Source organism: Anopheles bellator, chromosome 1, assembly GCF_943735745.2.
Source record: "Anopheles bellator chromosome 1, idAnoBellAS_SP24_06.2, whole genome shotgun sequence".
NCBI classification, from domain to species: domain Eukaryota; kingdom Metazoa; phylum Arthropoda; class Insecta; order Diptera; family Culicidae; genus Anopheles; species Anopheles bellator.
Genome location: NC_071285.1, coordinates 12,544,455 through 12,564,332, shown reverse-complemented (window position 1 = coordinate 12,564,332; position 19,878 = coordinate 12,544,455). Strand labels below are relative to the sequence as shown.

Genomic DNA, 19,878 nt, shown 5'->3' with positions numbered 1-19,878 from the left:
GAACACCCCATAAAGGGGAGCCTTCGTCCTGTCTCGATTTTTTGCACTACCACCGGTCGGAACTTCATCTTTCGCTCGGGAAGATTTTTTCCCCCATTGAGCGAAGCCTGCGTTTTAACGCGGTGAACCTGAGTTGAAGACACTTAGCGACGACCAAGGACTCAGCTTCAGCTCTCGTGTCCCGCGTTTCGATGGTTGTGCGAAACACTGTTCCTTTACTCCTCCAGTCCAGTCAGCGGACCCCGGGGAAGTCAATCAGCTTCACGTGGCCCGGGGACCCTGGGGACGCGAAACGATGTCCCTCCTGTTCGATGGGGGATTTTTGTCTCTCACTCACCGCATCCGAACGTGGCCCGACGCATCAGGGGTCGGATCCAATTTGCATTCACAATGCACCCATTTCCAGACGGTGCCCGCGAAATGATGGTGACCACAGACCACCGTGGCGCACGGACACGTGTCTGATTTACTCGCCTCTCACAAACCCATTTCCCGCACGGATCTTGTTACGCTAATAGGAAAACAATCCACTACGTCCCGGGACAGAAGCGGTGCTTGCAGCGGTCCAAGCAACCCGCTTACAGCCCAGTGTCTAGCAAATGGGGCGCCCTCTGGTGGCTCTCTGGGACTTCTTTTCCGGTACGCACCGCGACTCCATTATCATCGGGACGGGACCTAGGTCCGTGTGTTCCGGGGGGCTGCGGGGGGCCACCCCGAAACCTGACTCCTCCAGGGCTGGTCCGTGTGGCGCGGCGCGAAATATCATAAATCGAGTGCCGGCAAAAAGATATCACGTTTCATCCTGTATTATTGGAAAATGAAATTGCTTTTCAAATGAGTCATACATCGGCCGGTCACCGGCACCGGGGTGGCGAAGATATGAAATGCGTGCTACCGTCCGTCCGTCCGTCCGTCCGATCGCTTTTCGGGACGGACGCCCGACGGGCAGGAATGGAGAATAGAAATAAAAACGCACAGGACGCCGGCCAGGCGATTGATGGCGTTATCGAGGAGCCGGGCGCAGGAAAGCCGGAACTGGCGGAAAGAAAATATCACTCCATTAGACATCCGGAGCCGTGGGAGTGGGGAGCCGGGGAGCGTCTTGTCTTTCCGGTACGTCGACCCACGTGTCCTGTCGACACCTCAGCACTCAGGCATGGCGAACGCCCCCTCCCCCGGGTTATAATGTGAAACCTAAGACTCGAGCGAGCCCCCGGGCTTTTGGGGCTCTCTTTCTCTGACCGAATGGTTTCCCCAGCCCCGGTGTTGGGTATAATTTATCATTTCGGTACATAATTCTTCGGGCCAATCGGGTGGCGGGGGCTTCCAATCAGAACGCGGAAAGGAAGGTACTTTACGCGTACACGGCTCTCTCTGGCAGTGGCTGTGTCGATTTCGGGGATGTTAATTCCTTTCCGCCGCCCAGCCACACTTTTGGCCGTTATTGACGCGCTAAGGGTGCGTTGACAGGCATTTCGTGCCGTTGCGAATTCGATCCGGTTGCGAGCCTGAGGGGAACCCCCCTCCCCGGTTCGGAACCATCGAAGAAACGCTTACATTTCGCTGGCATCAAATCAGCGGCCAAACCCGAACCCGGAGTTTCATAAGGGAGCTACCGAGAATGGGGTTGATGTTTGTTGTTATTTGGTAATACGCTCCGGTAGGACCTTCGCAAGGCGACCCACCGCAATGGGCGAAACTCCCCTGCTCCTTAAACGGCCGTTCTAGTTCGTTTGCTGTTTCTGACGGCCCGCGCGGGTTCAAAGTGAATAACTTGGTCGCAAGTTAGCGCACCCATCTTGTACACGGCCGCCTTTTTACGATCGTTTGCGCGTCAAGTGCAGAGCTGCCTGCTAGGCAATACAACTAGGCCACCGAAGGAACCGATGGAGTCCAAGACTCCCCGCCCCACCAAAATGTGCATTTCCGGGCGCATACGGCAGCTGCAGCTGATAAGAACCTGCCTGGCCGGTTCGGTTGTCGTTGCCAGAAAGAAAACCTTCCCCACCCAGTCAGGGAGCATAAATGCGTTATGCTCTGTGCCCTCCGTCGGTTGCACCGGCCAAAGGAAATGAGGACTTCCTTCCGTTCCTGTTCCGTTTTCCCTCGGCGGCTGACTGGTTGTGTTTCCGTTTCCGGTTCATAATCGGTGCAGCTGGTGCGGAACAAAAAAAAACGCACAAAGGATCTGGCCTGTTTCGATATCGTCCCGAAGACGGAGGTGCAAATCTTATGTTTCTTGCGACGACCAGACCAGGTGCTTGATGTTAATGCACCGGTGCCATCGCGCAGTTTGTCGTTTACACTCAATTAACGAAATCGTCCGCTCGTCCCGTACTCATAACTGTCCCTTTATGGGCCCACCCAAACACCGGCATCACATTGCCGCTTCGAAATCGTCCTCGAAAGCGGGCTGACCTTTCTCTCTCTCTCGTGGGCCTCGGGCGTTACATGTTTTTCGGAATGCTTGTACCTGTGTGTCCCCCCCATTAAGAAAGTGGTTCTTTCATTCGTCGAAAATCCGACAGGTTTCAGGGCAACAATAGAGACCGAGAGAGCGAGAGAGAGAGAGAGACTGAAAGCGAGCTGGGTTTACAAAAGCCACAAAGCCCGTGGGCCGTGCGTCTCCTCAAAAGGTCACCCAGCATCCAATGTTCGAAGGGCTCATGTTAATGTTTAATTAATGTTTTGCTCGACCAGTTCTTGGCGCGCCCACGACGGTGGTCACGGTCCTAAAAATGTAAAGCACAGCAAACTCTCATTCATTGTGTGGGGTGGTTTGAACATTACGTCCACCAACTGGCCACAGCTCACTACAATCACCAGTCGGCCCGGTATCGATGGGATTGGATCGAAGGATTATCGGTTAGGAATTTGTTGCCGTCGATCGCCGGAAGCGATTAGCTCGCGAATAATTATTCCGTCCTTCGGGCACATCCTGGACTCGCTGGCATTAATTTTTACACTGACTTCACAAAAGCTGGACAAATTGGTCCTGCAACTTCTTCTCCCGGCGGTAGATATAATTTTACCCCCAAACGAGTTCCTTGATTAAAGAGAAACTTCCGACTGGGTAGCCAGGGGGGGGAACACTTTCCGCACCAAAAGGGACGTCGAGTATCTGCATAATGGACCGACTCTCCGAACTCTAATATGACGAAATTTCCATCAGAATACTCGGTCGTCCTTACCGGGTTGCAAAAAGTGGGTCCTCGGGCCTCGCGGCTGTAAGAGGACTGTATCCCGACGTGTCCCGGTAAATCTACCCCTGCCCTGCCCCGCCCCCCCGGTCCAAGATTGATTGGCAGCCATTTTTCTTCGACAGGTGAGCGCAGTCTAACGATCAGCTTCAGGAACCCCGGCGATGATCAGCTTCAGGACCCACGGCAGAACGGGCCCGTGGTGGCTCATAATTTGAAATACATAAGGAACCACTAACCGGGAGCTGCCATTTTTAATATTCTGCTTCCAATCGATTCCGCTCCGTCTGGTCTGGTCTACGTCGCTATCGCCCCGCGTGAAAGCGATCCCGGGATTAGATGGTTCCTGGAGCGTTGGCTCGAGATTGATTGAAAGTGTAAAGTGATTTGCGGGGCCGGAATAAATTTCTCGACGGAAGCCCGACTGCGCTGCGCTTTTACTCTGATTGCGAGCGCGACTTTAAGACTTGGCCTCGGCCTCACTCTGTCTCGGATCGCGTCGGGTCTCGTGTCCAGGCTCACCATACACACTCCAAATGGTGGCTATCCATTTTTAATCAGCCAGCCACACATTCGTTGGTGTGCAAGCCCGCGGGGGGCCACCTTGGGGTGTGACGCCGTTGACCCTCTTGCGCTGGCGCACCTCCGGCGACCGAGGACGATTGTCAAAAGTATGTGTTCGCCTAATTGACAGCCCAACATGCCCGCAACATGGCAGGACGACGAGGAGAAACATAACCAAGGCAAAGTGTCTCCAACTCCAACACCGGGTGACCTCTTCCAAGGCCGTTCCAAGGCCCAATCCGGCAAAGTGCTGCTACGCCACGGAGTCACGTTTCCGGGCGGACGACTTCCTGATTGCGCCCTCTGGCCATTGTTTCGGACGATTGGTGGTACTTTTCGGCTGTCCCCACCAACATCGGGCGGGACGGAACAAGTGTGACCAATTAATAAGTGTCGATAATGTCGAGCGAGGACTCCCAGCACAGAGTAGTAGTAGTAGTCAGGCAGCAGTCATTAATTACTGGGCTGGGGAGTAAAACTTTTACATCCACGACCGAAACTTGGGCACCCCTTTCGTACGCGACTTCCGTCCTGGGGCTGCCGCTACTACTTAGCAAGTCAAGACACACAGTGTCTGGCTCCGGGTGCTAATTCTTCCTTTTTTTTGAAGTGTCTCACTCTGGTCGCGCGCACGGGTTGGAGATTCTTTTCGGGGAAGTTCCGGGAAGAAGAAAAACTTCTTCCTTCCTTTCGCTTCGGTTCCCAGTGGGGCCCCGGTGCGATAGATCCTTCCGGTGCCACCGGGAGCTTCCAGGTTATTAATTGCGTATCTTTCAGCACTTAGTGCGCGACGGAACCGGGGTTGAGAAGTTTTAGTTGTCGCGACCGGCTCGCGAACTGCAATATTAACTTTCTCATGCCTCCGACCCGATGCAGTCGGCGACCCTCTGTTACTTCCTCGGTGATCACGGTGATATGACACAGCACCCGCAGAGGGGGAGGGCAGAAAAAGGAGTGGCCACTTTAGAAGTTCACAGGCATGGCAGAACCCATCCGCAAAAGCCCCCCACCGTCCCCGTCAGGCAGACAGGCAGGGCTTGGCTTTTCGGAGGCATCCATTAACGGGACACCCAGTCTCTTCGGAACTAATGTCAGGTGTTTATCGACGGTGGCATACCCGGGGGGCACTTTCGATGCACGAGGTCCTCGGAGCAGCCCTCGAGAGAATGTTTAGCGGTCGCTAACTAGCTTCGAGCGCTGACGGACTTTCCGCGTCCGGAGCACCAGCCGGGGAGGCAAAAAGTTTTATCTCACAAGTCACGGTGACACCCCAGCATGAACAAATGGACCGAACGTGATCGGTTTCATCAACACACCTACGGGTGAAATGAATTCCGAAGCGCTTGAAACGCTTCTTCTAATATTAGACTCATCAGCCGTGGCCTCGGCAGAAACTTTCTCCACACGGGGCACCAGACGGCCAGACGGCTTCCACGGTTGCTTACTCTAAAAATAGTGATCTAGGTCAGGCTCCAAACGGTTCCGTTTGTATTCCGTGTGGAAGTCCCGGCCGCGGAGCGGAAAGGAACGCCAATCGCCAATCGGGCGAGCTCCGTGATGCGAGATGTCCAGGCTACCAAATTAGAACGGAACGAAATAATGTATAACGCATCCCGGTTGAACCTTCGCACCGAACTTACCGCATTCCCGAACGACAAGGGCCCGCGGTTCGCAAGTTCTTAAGCAAACGCAACCGAACGAGCCTCTGCTGCGAGGCTTTTCCGAACATCCGGTGCTCGTACTCCGGCGCCGGATGTGGCCTAGGGGTGCTTTGGGGAAATGGAAATTGAATATGATTGTATGTATTATTTATGATGATGTTTATAATGGAACACGACGCGCAAAAAGGCGACTTCGGAGCTGGGCCGCGTCGAAGTCGCTGGAGACGATCGGGTCCGGAGAGAGAGAGAGAGAGTCACCGACATCGGTAAAGGATTACGATGTGTTGTGCCCCATTAGGGCGCCCCGCGCCCAACGAACATCTCGTTTGTTGCGGACTCCTGTCCTTTAAGTAGCTGAAGCCACAAGCTCCATGTTCCGCCCGAGGATGTAGTAATTTTTTGTCCCTTGGCGCGCCGTGCGCTGTGGTGATGTTGAACCGGGATTTTCAGGGCGAGCTTTCGACTTGGCGTGGTGGCCAACATGCCACGCCCGACCAGCTAACAGGATCCGCCGGGAGCAAGCATAAAACACACCACACACCAAAGTCGGAGCCGGTGGAGGTTTCAGTGGAGAGAAAGTTTTCCTTTGCGATTGGTAAATATGATTTCTGGCTTCTCGCGGTACGACGGGACGGGTTGGTGGATAGTAAGACCAACACAAAAACCGGGTCCCAAGAAGGCAAACATGGCGATCGGGAGCATATTTGCAAAATTCAAACTATTAGCCAAAGGGGCGCCCATGTTCACCGAGCCCGGCCAGCGTGGGGGTCGAGCATATGCATTCGTTGCCAGTCTGCGTCAACATCTGCGCCCGTCTGTTACTCCGACCTACTCACCGCCCCGAAGGAGTTTGCAAAAGGCAGCCCAGCTGAAGGCGCAGGGTTTTTCTTATCACAAGCCCCAGAGGGGAAACCCACCGGGTCGGGCGCCCACATTCCTTCGCTAATGTCTTACCCGTTTGCGATGCTCGGAACGATTATTAATTTGATCATCTTCGTCTCACGAAAGACCCGGGACGTGTGGGTTGCGTACTTCGTAGCCCATTCCGAGCGCTCGTGCGGTCATGTATCTTCGAACTTCGGATCGATTTTCCCAGCTCCGACACCGACACACACGGCCAACCCGTCAGCGCCATTAGGCGGCCAACCGGGGCGGGATGGGAAAATGTGATTGCCCCGCCCGCCCCGGCCCCGCCGAATGGTGAAAGGCCTCGCCACCGATGCACTAATGGAATGGCCCAAATGAGAGTGGATTATTCGTTCTAATTTAAGCTCATTACGCGCGCGACGGGCCCCGATATACGCTATAGATTTTTGGCCACACGAAACGAGGCCAAACGAGCTGGCTGGCTGGCTGGCTGGCTGGCTGGCTGGCTGGGGTTGGCGTTAAATTTTACTGAACACTTTTATGTGTCCCTCCCCTTCGGGTCCGCCGTCTTATCCGTCGTTAGGCGAAACGGTGCCCTCCGACCGAAAGAACCCAGTACACTAATGCTTCTTAAGCGCTTTCCGATAAGATGTCGATATCTGCCCGGAGCGAAGATAGTTTAACAACACCCGGCAGCCGATGACACGGTGCCGGCCATTTTGTTGGCCGCCTTACACCGCCCGAACCAATTGCATTTCGAGCTAATCTCCTCCGGACGATCCGTTCGAATTGTTTAAATTTCAGTGTTCGGTTCGGCCAGCGGCGCCCAGATGGTCGATAGTCTGTAATCCGTGGGCCGCACGAAAAAAGGATATGCTGGACCGGCGTGGGCTGGAGACACTCAAATTGAATCGTCTTCGTTGCTGCTGCAGCAGCGACTCTAATTTGGGCCACTGACCGAAAGATCCTTCGATACCCGCGCTCCGTATCGAGCGCGTCGCGGTCGCTGGTATAGAAATTTATAAATTGCTACGATTAAAGGGATTTCGCCCCGCAGAAGCCGCCTTCGGAGAGAACCATAGACACACACATACATGCATGCGCGAAACATTGCGCCAACGGGAAGACACACCACTATATAGATGGTGGATCCATTCCGGTCGAACTCGACATCAATGCCGAGCGAAATACGCACCGAGCTGTCACGTGTTCGTCAGCGCACCTCCCCGTTTCTCAGTGCGCAGTCTGCGAAAAGGTCCACAGGGACGACGGCATCCTTCCGAGTTTCCGGAGCTCCGCCACACAGGCCAGCCGCAATCGTTAAGCCATGCAGAAAAGTAGGAAGAGAATCGAGAATGGCACATTAGTCCTTTGATCATTCCGGTGTCGCACTCTAAGACCCTCGCCGCCCGTGCCTGCGCTGGGAAAGGAGATAAAATGGAGTTTTCCCACTGATGAAATTCACGCAACGATGATTTCGGGGACACGACCGGGTTCAGGGCTTGCCGGTGTTGTTGTTCTTGTGGCCCCGGCATCCGGCAGAGAGAGAGAGAGGGAGACCGTGTGGGTCTTATCAGGCGGCGTCCGTCCTTCGGGTGGCGATCTTTGTTCACCTTTCGCTTTCGGTTTTTGGGCGGGGAAGAAAATCAACAATCCTCCGGGCAGAACCGGAAATGCGCTGTGGTTATGTTGTGGCACCACATTAGATCCGATGATAGTGGGCGCCCAGCGATGCTTTCTGAGCTACCCTTTTCGAGGGCTACATTATGAGCCTACGGGGTGGACTTAATGGACACCGGGGAAACAAAAGAAAGACCCAAAGGTCCTTGTCGATCCTTTAATTACAATTGATTTGTACAATCTTATTGAAGTACTAAACAAAAATGGATCTTTATTCACTTGCCCTCCACCATTATCCAATCTGACCATGAAGTTAACAGGGAGCCTTTGTTGAAGAGTTGAACACGAATGAAACACAACAACTGTCCTTCCCATATCTCGGCCCCACAATGGTTGGAAAAAGAAATTTAAATTCTAGTCGGCCTCTAAAGGTCAGCGAAGCCCCGTCCATAACCTAGAACAACATTTAGTGTCCCTTTAAGCCCCGAGCCCCGTCGCAAGGAGAAATTAGTTGTAGTGGGTCGCTAATTGGTGATCTTTTCACTTTCAAGCGCCCCTGAACCGAGCCCTGAAGTGGGCCCTCTTCGGCCGGGCCGCCGCCGCCGGCTTGATGTCGAAACAACAGAAAACAGAAACAGATTAGCCCAGAACGGGCGGTTCACGGATCCCTCCCCCCCCCCCCCCCCCCCCTCCCTCTTCGGCCATTTGGAGCGCCGAAATGAAGGACATGAAAACACGACACGAATGTAGGGTCTCAAAAAAAACGGCCCCATATCACGACATCCTTCGCCTCGGCGCTGCGTGTGAAGGATTAGGACGGAGCCGAGCCGAGAGCAGTGGCCGAAAGAGAGAAAGCGAGGCGAAAGGTTAGAGTAAAGTGTCCACTTGAACCGGAAGCCGGGTTTCTTTCGTTCTTTCGGGTGTTGGCTTCTCTGTTTTGGGTCTCGGCGTCGGTGGAGGGGGAGGGCTGCTAAAAGGGGCACCCAAAGGACGCAAGAGCACCCCGTCGTGCTATTGTTTCGGTTGCTATTAATTTTTCGCGCCACCACCACCAGACGATGCAGAAGGAAACGCACGTTCAGACCCTTATCGTGCCGCCGCCATGTTCCGCCATCACGTTCTGGGGTCTCGGTCTCGGGTAGGGGAAGGACGCGCAAGTATGCCACGAGTGGCCCCTTTGGCCCACACTGACACTGACACTGGCCTGGCGGCCGCATCGCCTGTGTCAAGTGTCAACATCCCCGGAAGATGCTCACCTCGAGCCAGCAAAAACGCCAGCCTTCAAATGCAGGACGCATGTTGGCGGCGATGGCGTACGTGAGCGTCGCGTCCCAACAATGTCTTCGCCGAGGCATTGCTCCTTGGCGCTTCTCGGCGAGAGGTACTAATTCGCGGCCCGGCCTGGCGTAATGTAATCGATAAGATCTTGATGATGCGGTTGGTGCTACCGGAAACGTGATTTTCCTCACCAGCCTCAGAGCCTCAGAGGGACGAGGGCAACGGAACAAGCAGAACGGAGTGGAAGGCTCGCGGATCGAGGCACGTTCGTGTCAAGTGCACCGACACCGGGGTGACTTCTGACCGGCATCCTTTCTAATGTGTGACGTGCGCCCGGCGGGCTCGAGCCTTTGGATTGTAATTACTTTTTAATTGAGCATAATTGAGCGCGGGTGCGAAGCTTTTTGTATTATTTACGAATCGTAATCAGCAATCGGCAGCCGGAAGGAAGACAGCCGTTCGGGTTGGTCCGTGTCGTGTGTGTCGCGGTTTTTGATGTTCCAAAAACCACATCCTGCAATGTGACACCATTTTGTGTGGTGCCCATTAGCATGCGGCATCCGGCAGGGCATCAAAGGCCCGGGCTGGAAAATAAGCACTCTTCGCGGAAGCTAATGAAGCTTTCGTTGAGAAGGAATTACTATCACTACGAATGAATTTCTGGTGTTGTATTGGAAGCATTTACAAATATTGTTCACTTGCCTTAAGATGCAACATTTTGTCCAAAAATTAAACTACAAAAAAACAAATGGTCACCATAGCAACCGGGCTATACGGGCTTCTATGATTTTCTCCCCATTCGTGTGGCTCGTAAGCTGTCACTTTGAAGAAAACGTTTCGAGTCGAATAGAAAAGACCAACATTGAAAGATTAGCCAAAGTCGAGAACGGCCGAAACGCAACGGAAAATGTTTAGTAAATTTGCCAAATCGTTGACGTAGTACGGAAACACCGTGGTAAATATATTTTCAGTTAATAAAACATCAACCCACCGAATCGGGCGCACTGTTTGAGCCCGTTGGCTGGGTCGAACCACAAAAAGGAAATATGAAAAACATAACCAACTTCATCGTTGACCGACGGACCGATGGAGTGGTATCATCGGAAAAGCTCCCGCAGGGCTATCGTATCCTGGCATCCCGGTGTCCACCCCCCCCGCTGCTGTCAATTCCGGTGAAACTTTCATTAACTTCGGCGACCCAATCGATCCGCGCGTCGATCCGCGGAACCGAGATCCGATCTATCACGCTTCCGGGGGAATTCGCTGCGATTTACGCAGCCCCACCAGGCCCAGGGGGCCCAAAACTTCAAACTTGACTTCCCATTTTGACGCGAAGTTTTCGCTCCAAAGCAGAATCCTCTTCAACAAGCCGCCGGCCAGGAGGGCGGTCAACTTGGGCGGGGAACCGGCGAGATAGTTGCAGCCCGAAACCGCAAAACCATCCATCGGAAGCGGATTGCAAATCTGAAGAAGGGTCCATATTGTCACACGGATATATATTGGCTTCCGTTCCGAGCCTTTGGCCCCCCCGTTTTGTTTAATCACAACGGAGCGGATTGTTTTGCGGTATTGTTTCGCGGTTTCGCATTCGTGGCCCGCGGGGTTCCAGTTTTTATTCACAACCTGCCGGTGTTCCGGGTGCGCCTTTAAAAGTTAGTTCTATCCGTTTGGAGGCTCAGTTTGCGTTTCGAACCACCGATCGATAAGCGTAGCCTAACAGGAATCTCTCTCTCTCTCTCTCTCTCTCTTTCAGATTACGTGGAATCGATCTGTAAAAATCATTTTCTACAGTTACTTTATAGAAAAATAGATGGTGCTACCCTCGTGTCGAGGAACGAGCGGAACCTAAACTGTGGGTTCACGTTTCAAACACACTCCATACTGCAGCGCTTTATGTTGCGCTTCGATACGCTGCAACTAGACTGTAACGACCATTTGTATGTATATGACGGGGCGCACGCCGTCGGGACGTATAAGGTAAGTGAAGGGTACTGTCCCGAAAGTGTCGGATTTTTTGTTTTTTCATTCCAGACACAGAGAGAGAGAGAGTGATCACGAGTCCACGGGGTCGGAGCAGCAAAAGGAGCATGATTAATGAAATCTCCGGTTCTCGCCGAGTGATAGTTTCAACTTTCTAACTTTTCGCCCGTCGTCGAGTCGGGTCGAGGGGGGCGAAAGTTTTCGCGAAAAAACTGACGTATTAAGTATCGCGCCAACCAACCGTTGGGTCGCCGTTTCTCCTTCGTCATTACGATTACAAGCAGCTTAAACAACAATTATGGCCAAGCTTATCGCCATTAACGTCCGGAAGGGCGCCCGGCCAAGACAATGGCGTCGGGCCAGCGTTTTAAATATGGCGCTCCAATCAGCCCGCCATTATCTCAGAAAGACAGAGAGAGAAACAATTTGGGAACCGCCGGGTTTGTCATCTGCCCCACTCGCCCTGGAGTGACATCTCGGAGTTCGGACGGAGATGACATATTCTTGGCCTAACTTATCTCATTTATTATCTACCGCCCAGCCGAGGGCGCGCACGTTCTGCCCCGTGGCCAGGGAAAAATTATTAAAGTTCTGCCTCTGCTTCACTCTCACTTCGCTCCAGGCGGATCTGACCTGCAAGGACACAAAACAATCAGTGGGAGTGTTGCTCACGAAGACGAACTTTCTCACCTTTAAGTACGTGACCGACAACTGGGGCACGGAGACGAACGGTTTCAAGATGGTCATCACATCCTTCAAGGATTCCAGTAAGTGACCGAGCGAGCGCCGTGCCCGTTCGAATCGAACCGATTCCGATTTTTGTTCTCGCTCTGTTTTAGAACTCAACTGTGCCGACTTCCGGTGCACGCTGCAGGACTACTGCATACACCTGGACCTCCGGTGCGACGGTGTGAACCACTGTGCGGACGGGTCGGACGAAACGATCGGGTCGCTGTGCCCCGGGCCCGATCGCTACATCAACACGATCTTCGGCATGGACCTGACGTGGGTCGTGCTGATCGGGGTCAGCAGTTTGGTCGTGTGCGGGTGCATCGCCGGCGTCGCGATCTGCGTGTACGCGCGGAACTCACGCAGCAACCCAAACCAGCTGCACTCTTCGATACAATGTAAGTGTTTGTGCGTGCCACAACCCAATAGGTCCCAATAGGCTCTCTGTTGCTTGGGTGATCGGGCGATGTTTAGGCTGTCGCGGTCGGTAGCATTGTTTTCCGTTACTTTTGAATTTTGTAGACCTGTGGTTACCTGTGCTGCTTGCTCGTTAGTCGAATGAATTGTTTTCGATTTGCATCGTAGTGGTACTATGTATATGTTGTGAGTGTGTATGTTTGTGCCCGGTTGGCACCCGGGTGACGGAAGTGCATCCAGCCAGGACCGCCAGGACCGTATCGCTAGATTGCTTTTGAATCAAATTAAAGCGTGTTGTTGGTGTTCCGTAGGCCGCTAGCTGTAAACCATCGCTCGATCATCTACCTGTTTCGTCTTTCTTTCCACACTGGCTCATGGTTTCGGTTTTCTCATCATTCGTTTTTCGTTTGTACTTTTATGGTAAACCCGCAATCTGAACGCTGAACCAAACGATCAATCCCAACGCGAACCGAACCCGTCTCTGAACAACGCCACCGCAACGGCCAACGACAACCCCACCGCAATTCGATCACACTCGCTCGCAATCGCACGGCTCGCGTGTCACCGTGTCCCCGGTACGGCACTTTGGCGTGTGCGTGAGCTCAGTGAACCAGATGATCGAATCGAACGGTTCATCGAAGCATCTACAAGGAACTCTGCCGCGGGAAACAACAACGCTACCTGCTTCGGGAAACTTGCATCACCCTGCGGGACCATTAGGTAATTGATTTCTTGCACCCGACCCTCACCCATCTCGACCCTTCGCTTCCTGTTCCAACCGTGGTTCCACCGTTCCTTTGCATTCCCGGCCCGACGACCCACCAGCGACTAACTACAACCTTCGCCATCTTTTGCAGGGTACCTCCGCATTCCACACAAATTGATGGCCAAAGTCCGTCCCATTTGGTGCCTGGCAAATTACGACAATTAGGTCCGGATTTATCGCAACAAACCTCACAGAAAGACGAGTGGTTTGTCTGATGAGCGAGTGACAGAGAGAGAGAGAAAGCGAATGGTAATGATAGCGAGAGAGAGAGAGAGAGAGCGAACGAGCGTGTGATGATATGAGTGTAAGCGAGAGAGAGCGAGTGAGTGAACGAGCGCACGAAAGAGAGAGAGAGAGAGAGAGAGAGGAAAGCGAGCGACAGGAAGAGAACGGGGAAAGAGAGACTAAAACAAAATCAAAAGCAATGGTAAAACAACAACAACAACAACAGTAATGCTAAGCAGCGCAGTACCGGACCGGATGGGGCAGCACGCGCGAAAGGAGCCACAGGAACCTTCGATCGGACGATCGTGAGACCGAGGCCACTTTCCCGAGCAGCAACAGCAGCGACGGCGCGTGCCCGCCATCAACATCCGGTACGATGCGGGTTCGCGGTCCGGTACCGCGCTGGCCTAGCAGCCAAGGAGCGTGAAGCATGAAGTTGATGAAAATGATGAAGAGCACAACACAAACGGAACGACGGATTGTCCACTAAACAGTTACGACGCTTGAGCGAGCACCACCTTCCGCCAGGGATGCAGATGCCTGAGCCCTGGGACGACCGACGGGGCCGCTACTAGCCGCTGGAGCGTCTCCGGAGCGTCTCTGGCGGAAGTGAGACCCACGAACCACACGTCCATCCAGACGAATCCAGCAGAATGCAACGCAAAGCAACATCCACTGTCGCCACCATCACTACTACCAACACTACCATCACTACTACCACCAACACACGACGACTGAATAACGACGCCAAATGTCTCTTACCAAACATCATTCATTCAAACGAACGACGCTAACGCAAAAATCACGCAAATTGGAGAACAATTTTTTCGGCACTATATGAAGTAAGTAACCCAACACCGACCCGCTGTGTTCCGGCCTGGTGTTACTCCTTTGGTTTATCATTTTCCACATGCACACTCTCATACACGCGCACACTGATTCCTGCCGTTCCAATGTCAGTATCAAGTAGAATGTTCGTTGGGCCGCTTAGTACTCGTTTCGGGCCACTACAATTCGATTCGCTTCAATGCTTTTACTTGGATCTTTGTTTAATCACCGGCGCTTACTTACTGCCGCGCCAAGTACGCTTTGTTGCCGCTTTGTTGCTGCTAGTGTTTAATGTCCCTTCCGTTCTCTACCATTTTGCAGGACTGTCTGGTTGGTCATCAAAAACCGCGCAGGGTGTATATTGAAACAAAAGGGAGTTAAACAGTGTACCCACAACTAAAGCAAACGAACAAACGGAAGCATCGCGAAGAAGCGACAGGTGAAAACCCAAGAGCAACAACAACAACAACTCGAACACTAGCAATTAACTGAGAACAATTATACCATATAATGCATACGGTAAATATAAAGAAGAACATTAAAGAATGAGAAGAAAAAAAACCTAAAACTTTGCAGCTATCTTAGCGGCAGCAATTAAGATTAACGAGAATAAAGAGAAGTCAAATCTTACTATAGCATAATTAGAGAGAAAGAAAGAAAGGCGAGAAAGAGAACAATCGAAGATTTGAAGAAAAAAAAAGCGTAGCACACAGATTATTAAGCGAGCATCGGATCGATGTGCCGATCCTGTGGAAACGCAGAAACAGAAAAGAGGCAGAACTAAAGTAACCAAATTTTTAATGTTAATCGTGTACAGCTCTGCGAAGAGAAGAAAGCTTAGCTTAATAATTAATGTAATGTAATAGGAATGCAAACCCTGTCCTTCCTGCTTTATGTCCTTCGTTTCGGTTTATGCGGTACGCGAGCTCTGCTGGCTACGAACAATGTTATACATAGCGTAGAGGCGCGCGTCCCGCGTCTCGAGTCTCAAAGTTTATTTTGTTGCCGCTTGCGCAGCAGGATTGTAGAGCGGGGAATGATGGGTGTTTTTCTGTCAACCTCGGCGTTGTAAATTGTACAATATCGTAAAGGGAAAACGATCCGACAAAAGCGGCAACCGGCAGCAGTAGCGGCTGTTGCTGCTTGCGGAACGAATGGAATGGAAACTATTGGATACATGGTGTGTAGAAAAACAAAAGTCTTAATCTAACTTAGGGTATGTAGCTAAACGAAAAAGGAAACCAAACCAACAAACCAATGAAACATGCGCCGTGAAAGCGTTTACTGTGTGACTCTACTTTCATCCACTGTCGGTAGAAGCCCGCCATACGCCACCATGCGCCTCCATGCATTAACCATGCGCCTCCATGCACCGCCCGTTGGTGAGCCTTTTATGGGACTCGCTTGCACAACGGCAACGAACATTGAGGTGCCAGTTCCAACACCACATGCTTTTTTGGCCAGTTCGACGCACAGTTCACGACACTCACCGACCACGCAGGTGGACAACAAAGTTGGTTTATTTCTCAAACTATCTCAATTCTGTACCTTAACGAATCTCTTGAATCTCAAACCACACCGCAGTCACGAGTGTTGGACATTTTGAACCGCGAAAGGGAAACGTAAACAAGAACTTCCTAGAAAACAGGGAACTCAGATCATCGGCGTAGCCCGTCACTATCGATCGCGGTGCGCCACTCCCCATTCATTGTAGGTTGCATTTTATGCTCGGTTTTCGTTCACCGTCTCTGCCATTTTCGGCACACAAACATACATACTTGGCACACTGTAGACGGAGAGATCGTGTGGGGACACTTAACGTAGCGTATCGGATTAGCTTTTGCGGGGTTTTTTGGGTGGCGTTCGGCGAACGAGAGAGACTGCAACTATAGACGGCAAAATACAATCATTAGCTAAAACTGCGCACGCGGCCGGGATGTGTTACTGGCACTTCCGTTCTAACCCCCGGTGGCTCAGTGAATCACGATCATCACTCATCGCTGCGGGGCGGAAGTTGCGCACCAAACCCGAGTGTACTACATCTTCTTCCTTTAGGACCCCTCCCTCCAACAGCTCCCGCAACTTTTAGGCTGATCAAGGCTGATCGAGAGTTTGCAGTTTTTAGAATTTTTACAACCTGACGGCAACGGTGAACAGCTGAACTGTTGTGGCAAGGCGCGCACACAGGGTACATGGCACGGTGTGTCCCTCCGAAAACATCCTTTTTCCCCATTTTTCCGCAAGCAAGTAAGCAAAGCATTCACATAGTAACAGAGAGAAGATAGAAAGAGAAATCATTCCGCCACGCGATCGCGGTGGACGAACGGATTTTACGACCACTTTTTTCCATTCGCTTTGAAGCTTCTAAGGCTAGGGCAGACAGAACTACCCAGAACGCAACCCAGAGAAACTAGAACAATAACGCATGATAACGCTGCATACATTATATAAACAAAAATTATAGATATATATACATATACCCTCCCCCAAAAACTCTACACCCCTGGAACCGAGAAACAATTAATAGCGCGACCCGATGCAGGTGTATGTAGTCAAACCAGTCGGTACTTTTAGTCGGTAAAATGGTAGGCAAAAATTTAAACTTAAAATCCCCACAGAGAAAGGGAGAAGGAGAGAGTGGCCACGCAACTACGAGCGACGATCGCAAAGTCAGGCGCATCCCACGATCGCAGGCGTAATGGACGTGCCAGCCGGAGCTTAGGGCTGCAAGCATTTTGAATTTTATCTAACCATAACTAGTCTATCGTCAGTATGACGAGCTTCGTTTGGTGATTTGGTTGATTTGTGTTTTTGTCTGCACACAGCATTTGCGGGGTTAATAGTGAAGCACTTGTAAACAAGATGGGTGTGCTAATAGTGATGGCAATGCGAGTATGTGTCTGTCTGTGTAGTGCGTGTTAATCCAGTTCGCAAACCGAATTTTTCGTTTTATTACGGCAGAACAACATTTATCTGCAGCCATGGCACAATTACCAATAGAAACACCGGTAGCTGCGTCACGCAATTTGAGGCAGTGGTTGATGCATCCAACAGCAAAACAAAGCCAAAAGCTGTCGAGCATAAGTGAACCTCCGAACTTCTGCAACGTAGCGAACCGAGCGAACTCATCGTGGGTCGGGAACGCAGCCATTAGTCAACTGAAGCTTAATACAAACGAGGGAACATCCGCGGCAACTCTCTTACTTCACTGATTCGATTCATCAATTCACTGAGACAATAGTAATATTTAAAAATACGAACAACATTGGAAAGTATTAATGAGTGGGAGGTACGGGAGAATCTCTTTTTCGAATAGTTGAAGCTAGTCCTTATCGAACCGTACGACAACTGAAACCAACAACAAATAGAATATTGAAAGGAAATGATCCTGCTTTCCGCGGTAACTGCCAAGCTGGACGTGAGGGACAAACTACGTAAACTACTAAGCAAAGATAAGAAGCCCCATGGCATCGTTGAGGCGAAGGCGCACCAAGAGTATCCGAACTTATAGTTTGACTGTCGAACGATTTTACAAAACTGTCATTCCCTTAAAGGCGAATAGGAGAAATCATTTTCACACGATGAACGGACGCACAGTATCTCTCGACACAGTGCTCTCTCTGTGAACGGTGATCGTGTACAACAAACAAGGAAAAAAGAATACCAAACCCCTAGGTCTATAAAAGGTCAACTATATCATGCATTTATTCCCACATATCGGAACACAGGATTACAGGACATATTGAACCGGAGGAGGCAACAAAAATCATCAGTAACATTATATCATGGCCACAGTGTAGCATAACAACAACCCCAACCCCGCCCCGTCGGGCCGCTGCAGTCCAACATATCCAAAACCAACCAGCCCGTTCTCGGCCAAGGGAAGCAGGAGGACGACGGTTCCTACTTCCGACTGGCCGCTGGGTACCATTTCGAATTACAGAAAACAGAGGGGAAGAAAGCGTGTTCAACAAATCATTTCCTTCCATCGCTCTCTCCCTTTTTGAATTCGGCGACCATACGAATAGTTATTGAAATAGTCAATGAATGAATAGTCAAATATAAGATAATGTAAAACAAAACGTAGGCTCGAGGCTCGTTTTTTCGCCTTCATTTTCCGGTAACGCCCCGGTCTGAGCACCACAACCCCTCTCTTCCGTTGTTTGATTCCAGTCTGCAGTCTGCTAGCGGATACTTTCATGTTTTAAAGAATAAGTGTATGTTTTTGGGCACACATTTTACAAAACTGTAGTGTAACGTCACCAACGCCGTAAAACCCGCTGCCTTTTCCCATTATTCCCTGTGTCAGTACGTCTAATTGGAACGTTTTCTTGGCGAAGTAGTGTGCTGTACCCTATTTCGTTTTACGTTTCGCTAAACAGTTGACGGCAAGGCCGTATTTTACTGAGATTAACAATTAGAGAAAAAAAACACGTCGCTTGAGGAAGAAACAACAGCTTCAGTTAATCAGAGACTCACACACCCCGATTGTACATAATTTTATACAACTCCGACGATACATATAAATATATATAAAAATTATTAACATAGAAGCATATATCTAAATAGAAAAATTATTAGATCCATATGTTATGTCCACTACAGCGGCAGCGGAACTGTAGCACCGAAATGCGGTACTGGAGGAAAAATCACACGCTTTTGTTAGTGTTTCTTATTTGTATCAGTTCATGGTGGCATTTAGGCAAGCACTAGAAACCACTGTTGAAGCCAACGTTCGAAAACAAAACATTTACAATTGAATAACTCCTGAGCATTGGCTACAATCGACACGTAGTTCCAAATTCCATTACAGCATTTTCAACCAAAGGAAGAAAACAAAGCAAAAAATCTCTAACCCAACCTTAATTAGAAACGTGAACAGAAAACACTGAAACTATCTCAATCCGAAAACGAATTGTAGTTTGACGTCAGCACCATCAGCGTGGAGTAGCCGAAACCATACGTGGTGGAGATGGAGAAGCTAAACACAAAGCAGAACCTAACAGAACCATCAGAAAAGTAAATCCAAAACACTATCGTAATGCTATCGAAATAAAAGAAAACCAAAACCTGTAACATTGTCCGTGTGTGTATGGTGATAAACAATGGAAGAAAAAATAAAACCAGAAGAAATAAATCTACTAAACCAATATATTTTATCGGTACGCAAACGGTTCAAGCGTTGAGTGGAAGTTTGCGCCCAGCCACTGCAACGCAACTAGAAAGATCGGCAAACGCAGGCAGAGCGCGCTCGAGCAAAGCAAATTAGATGATTTTGGAAATCGTGAGCTGGATCGATGTGAAAAACGCACCACAAAGTAGCGCAAAGTGCAAAAACACGAGAAAGTAGTGCAAAAGAACGAGTAAAACTGGGTTAATGGAATCGCTGGGACTGGCAACTAATCACGTGCGCACGGTTCTCGATGGAGCTACCGTAGGATGTAAGCCCTTAGAGCAATTTTCGAAACACGACAAGACAGACGAGACCAGAAAAGATTGAACGAACAAATGAATGGCAAAAAAGGAAAAATAAATATTGACATATAAAGCGAATGGAGGCCGTGTTCCGTGTTAAAGTCGATATCCGTTTTTGTGTTTTGCAAGGACGAAGGATTCGAACGATAAACAACGTGGCAATACAAAACTTTTTCAGCGTTTTTGAAGGGTACCACGAACGTTCCGCTAGGGATGCAGTGCCGCAAACGTCAAACGGTAAACGTCATTTGAACGTCGCTCCTTTTCT

At 50.7% G+C, this 19,878-nt stretch overlaps 1 protein-coding gene across 1 annotated transcript in view; it reads left to right on the top strand.

The window, feature by feature from the left end:
- Positions 1-13,247, top strand: part of LOC131215036 (uncharacterized) — a 30,782-nt gene extending 17,535 nt beyond the window's left edge. The window contains exons 2-6 of the mRNA XM_058209413.1: positions 10,944-11,167; positions 11,793-11,937; positions 12,010-12,297; positions 12,923-13,036; positions 13,174-13,247. Coding sequence (XP_058065396.1) covers positions 10,944-11,167; positions 11,793-11,937; positions 12,010-12,297; positions 12,923-13,036; positions 13,174-13,247 — 845 coding nt within the window. The remainder of the gene's footprint in view (positions 1-10,943; positions 11,168-11,792; positions 11,938-12,009; positions 12,298-12,922; positions 13,037-13,173) is intronic.
- Positions 13,248-19,878: the final 6,631 nt, after the last annotated feature.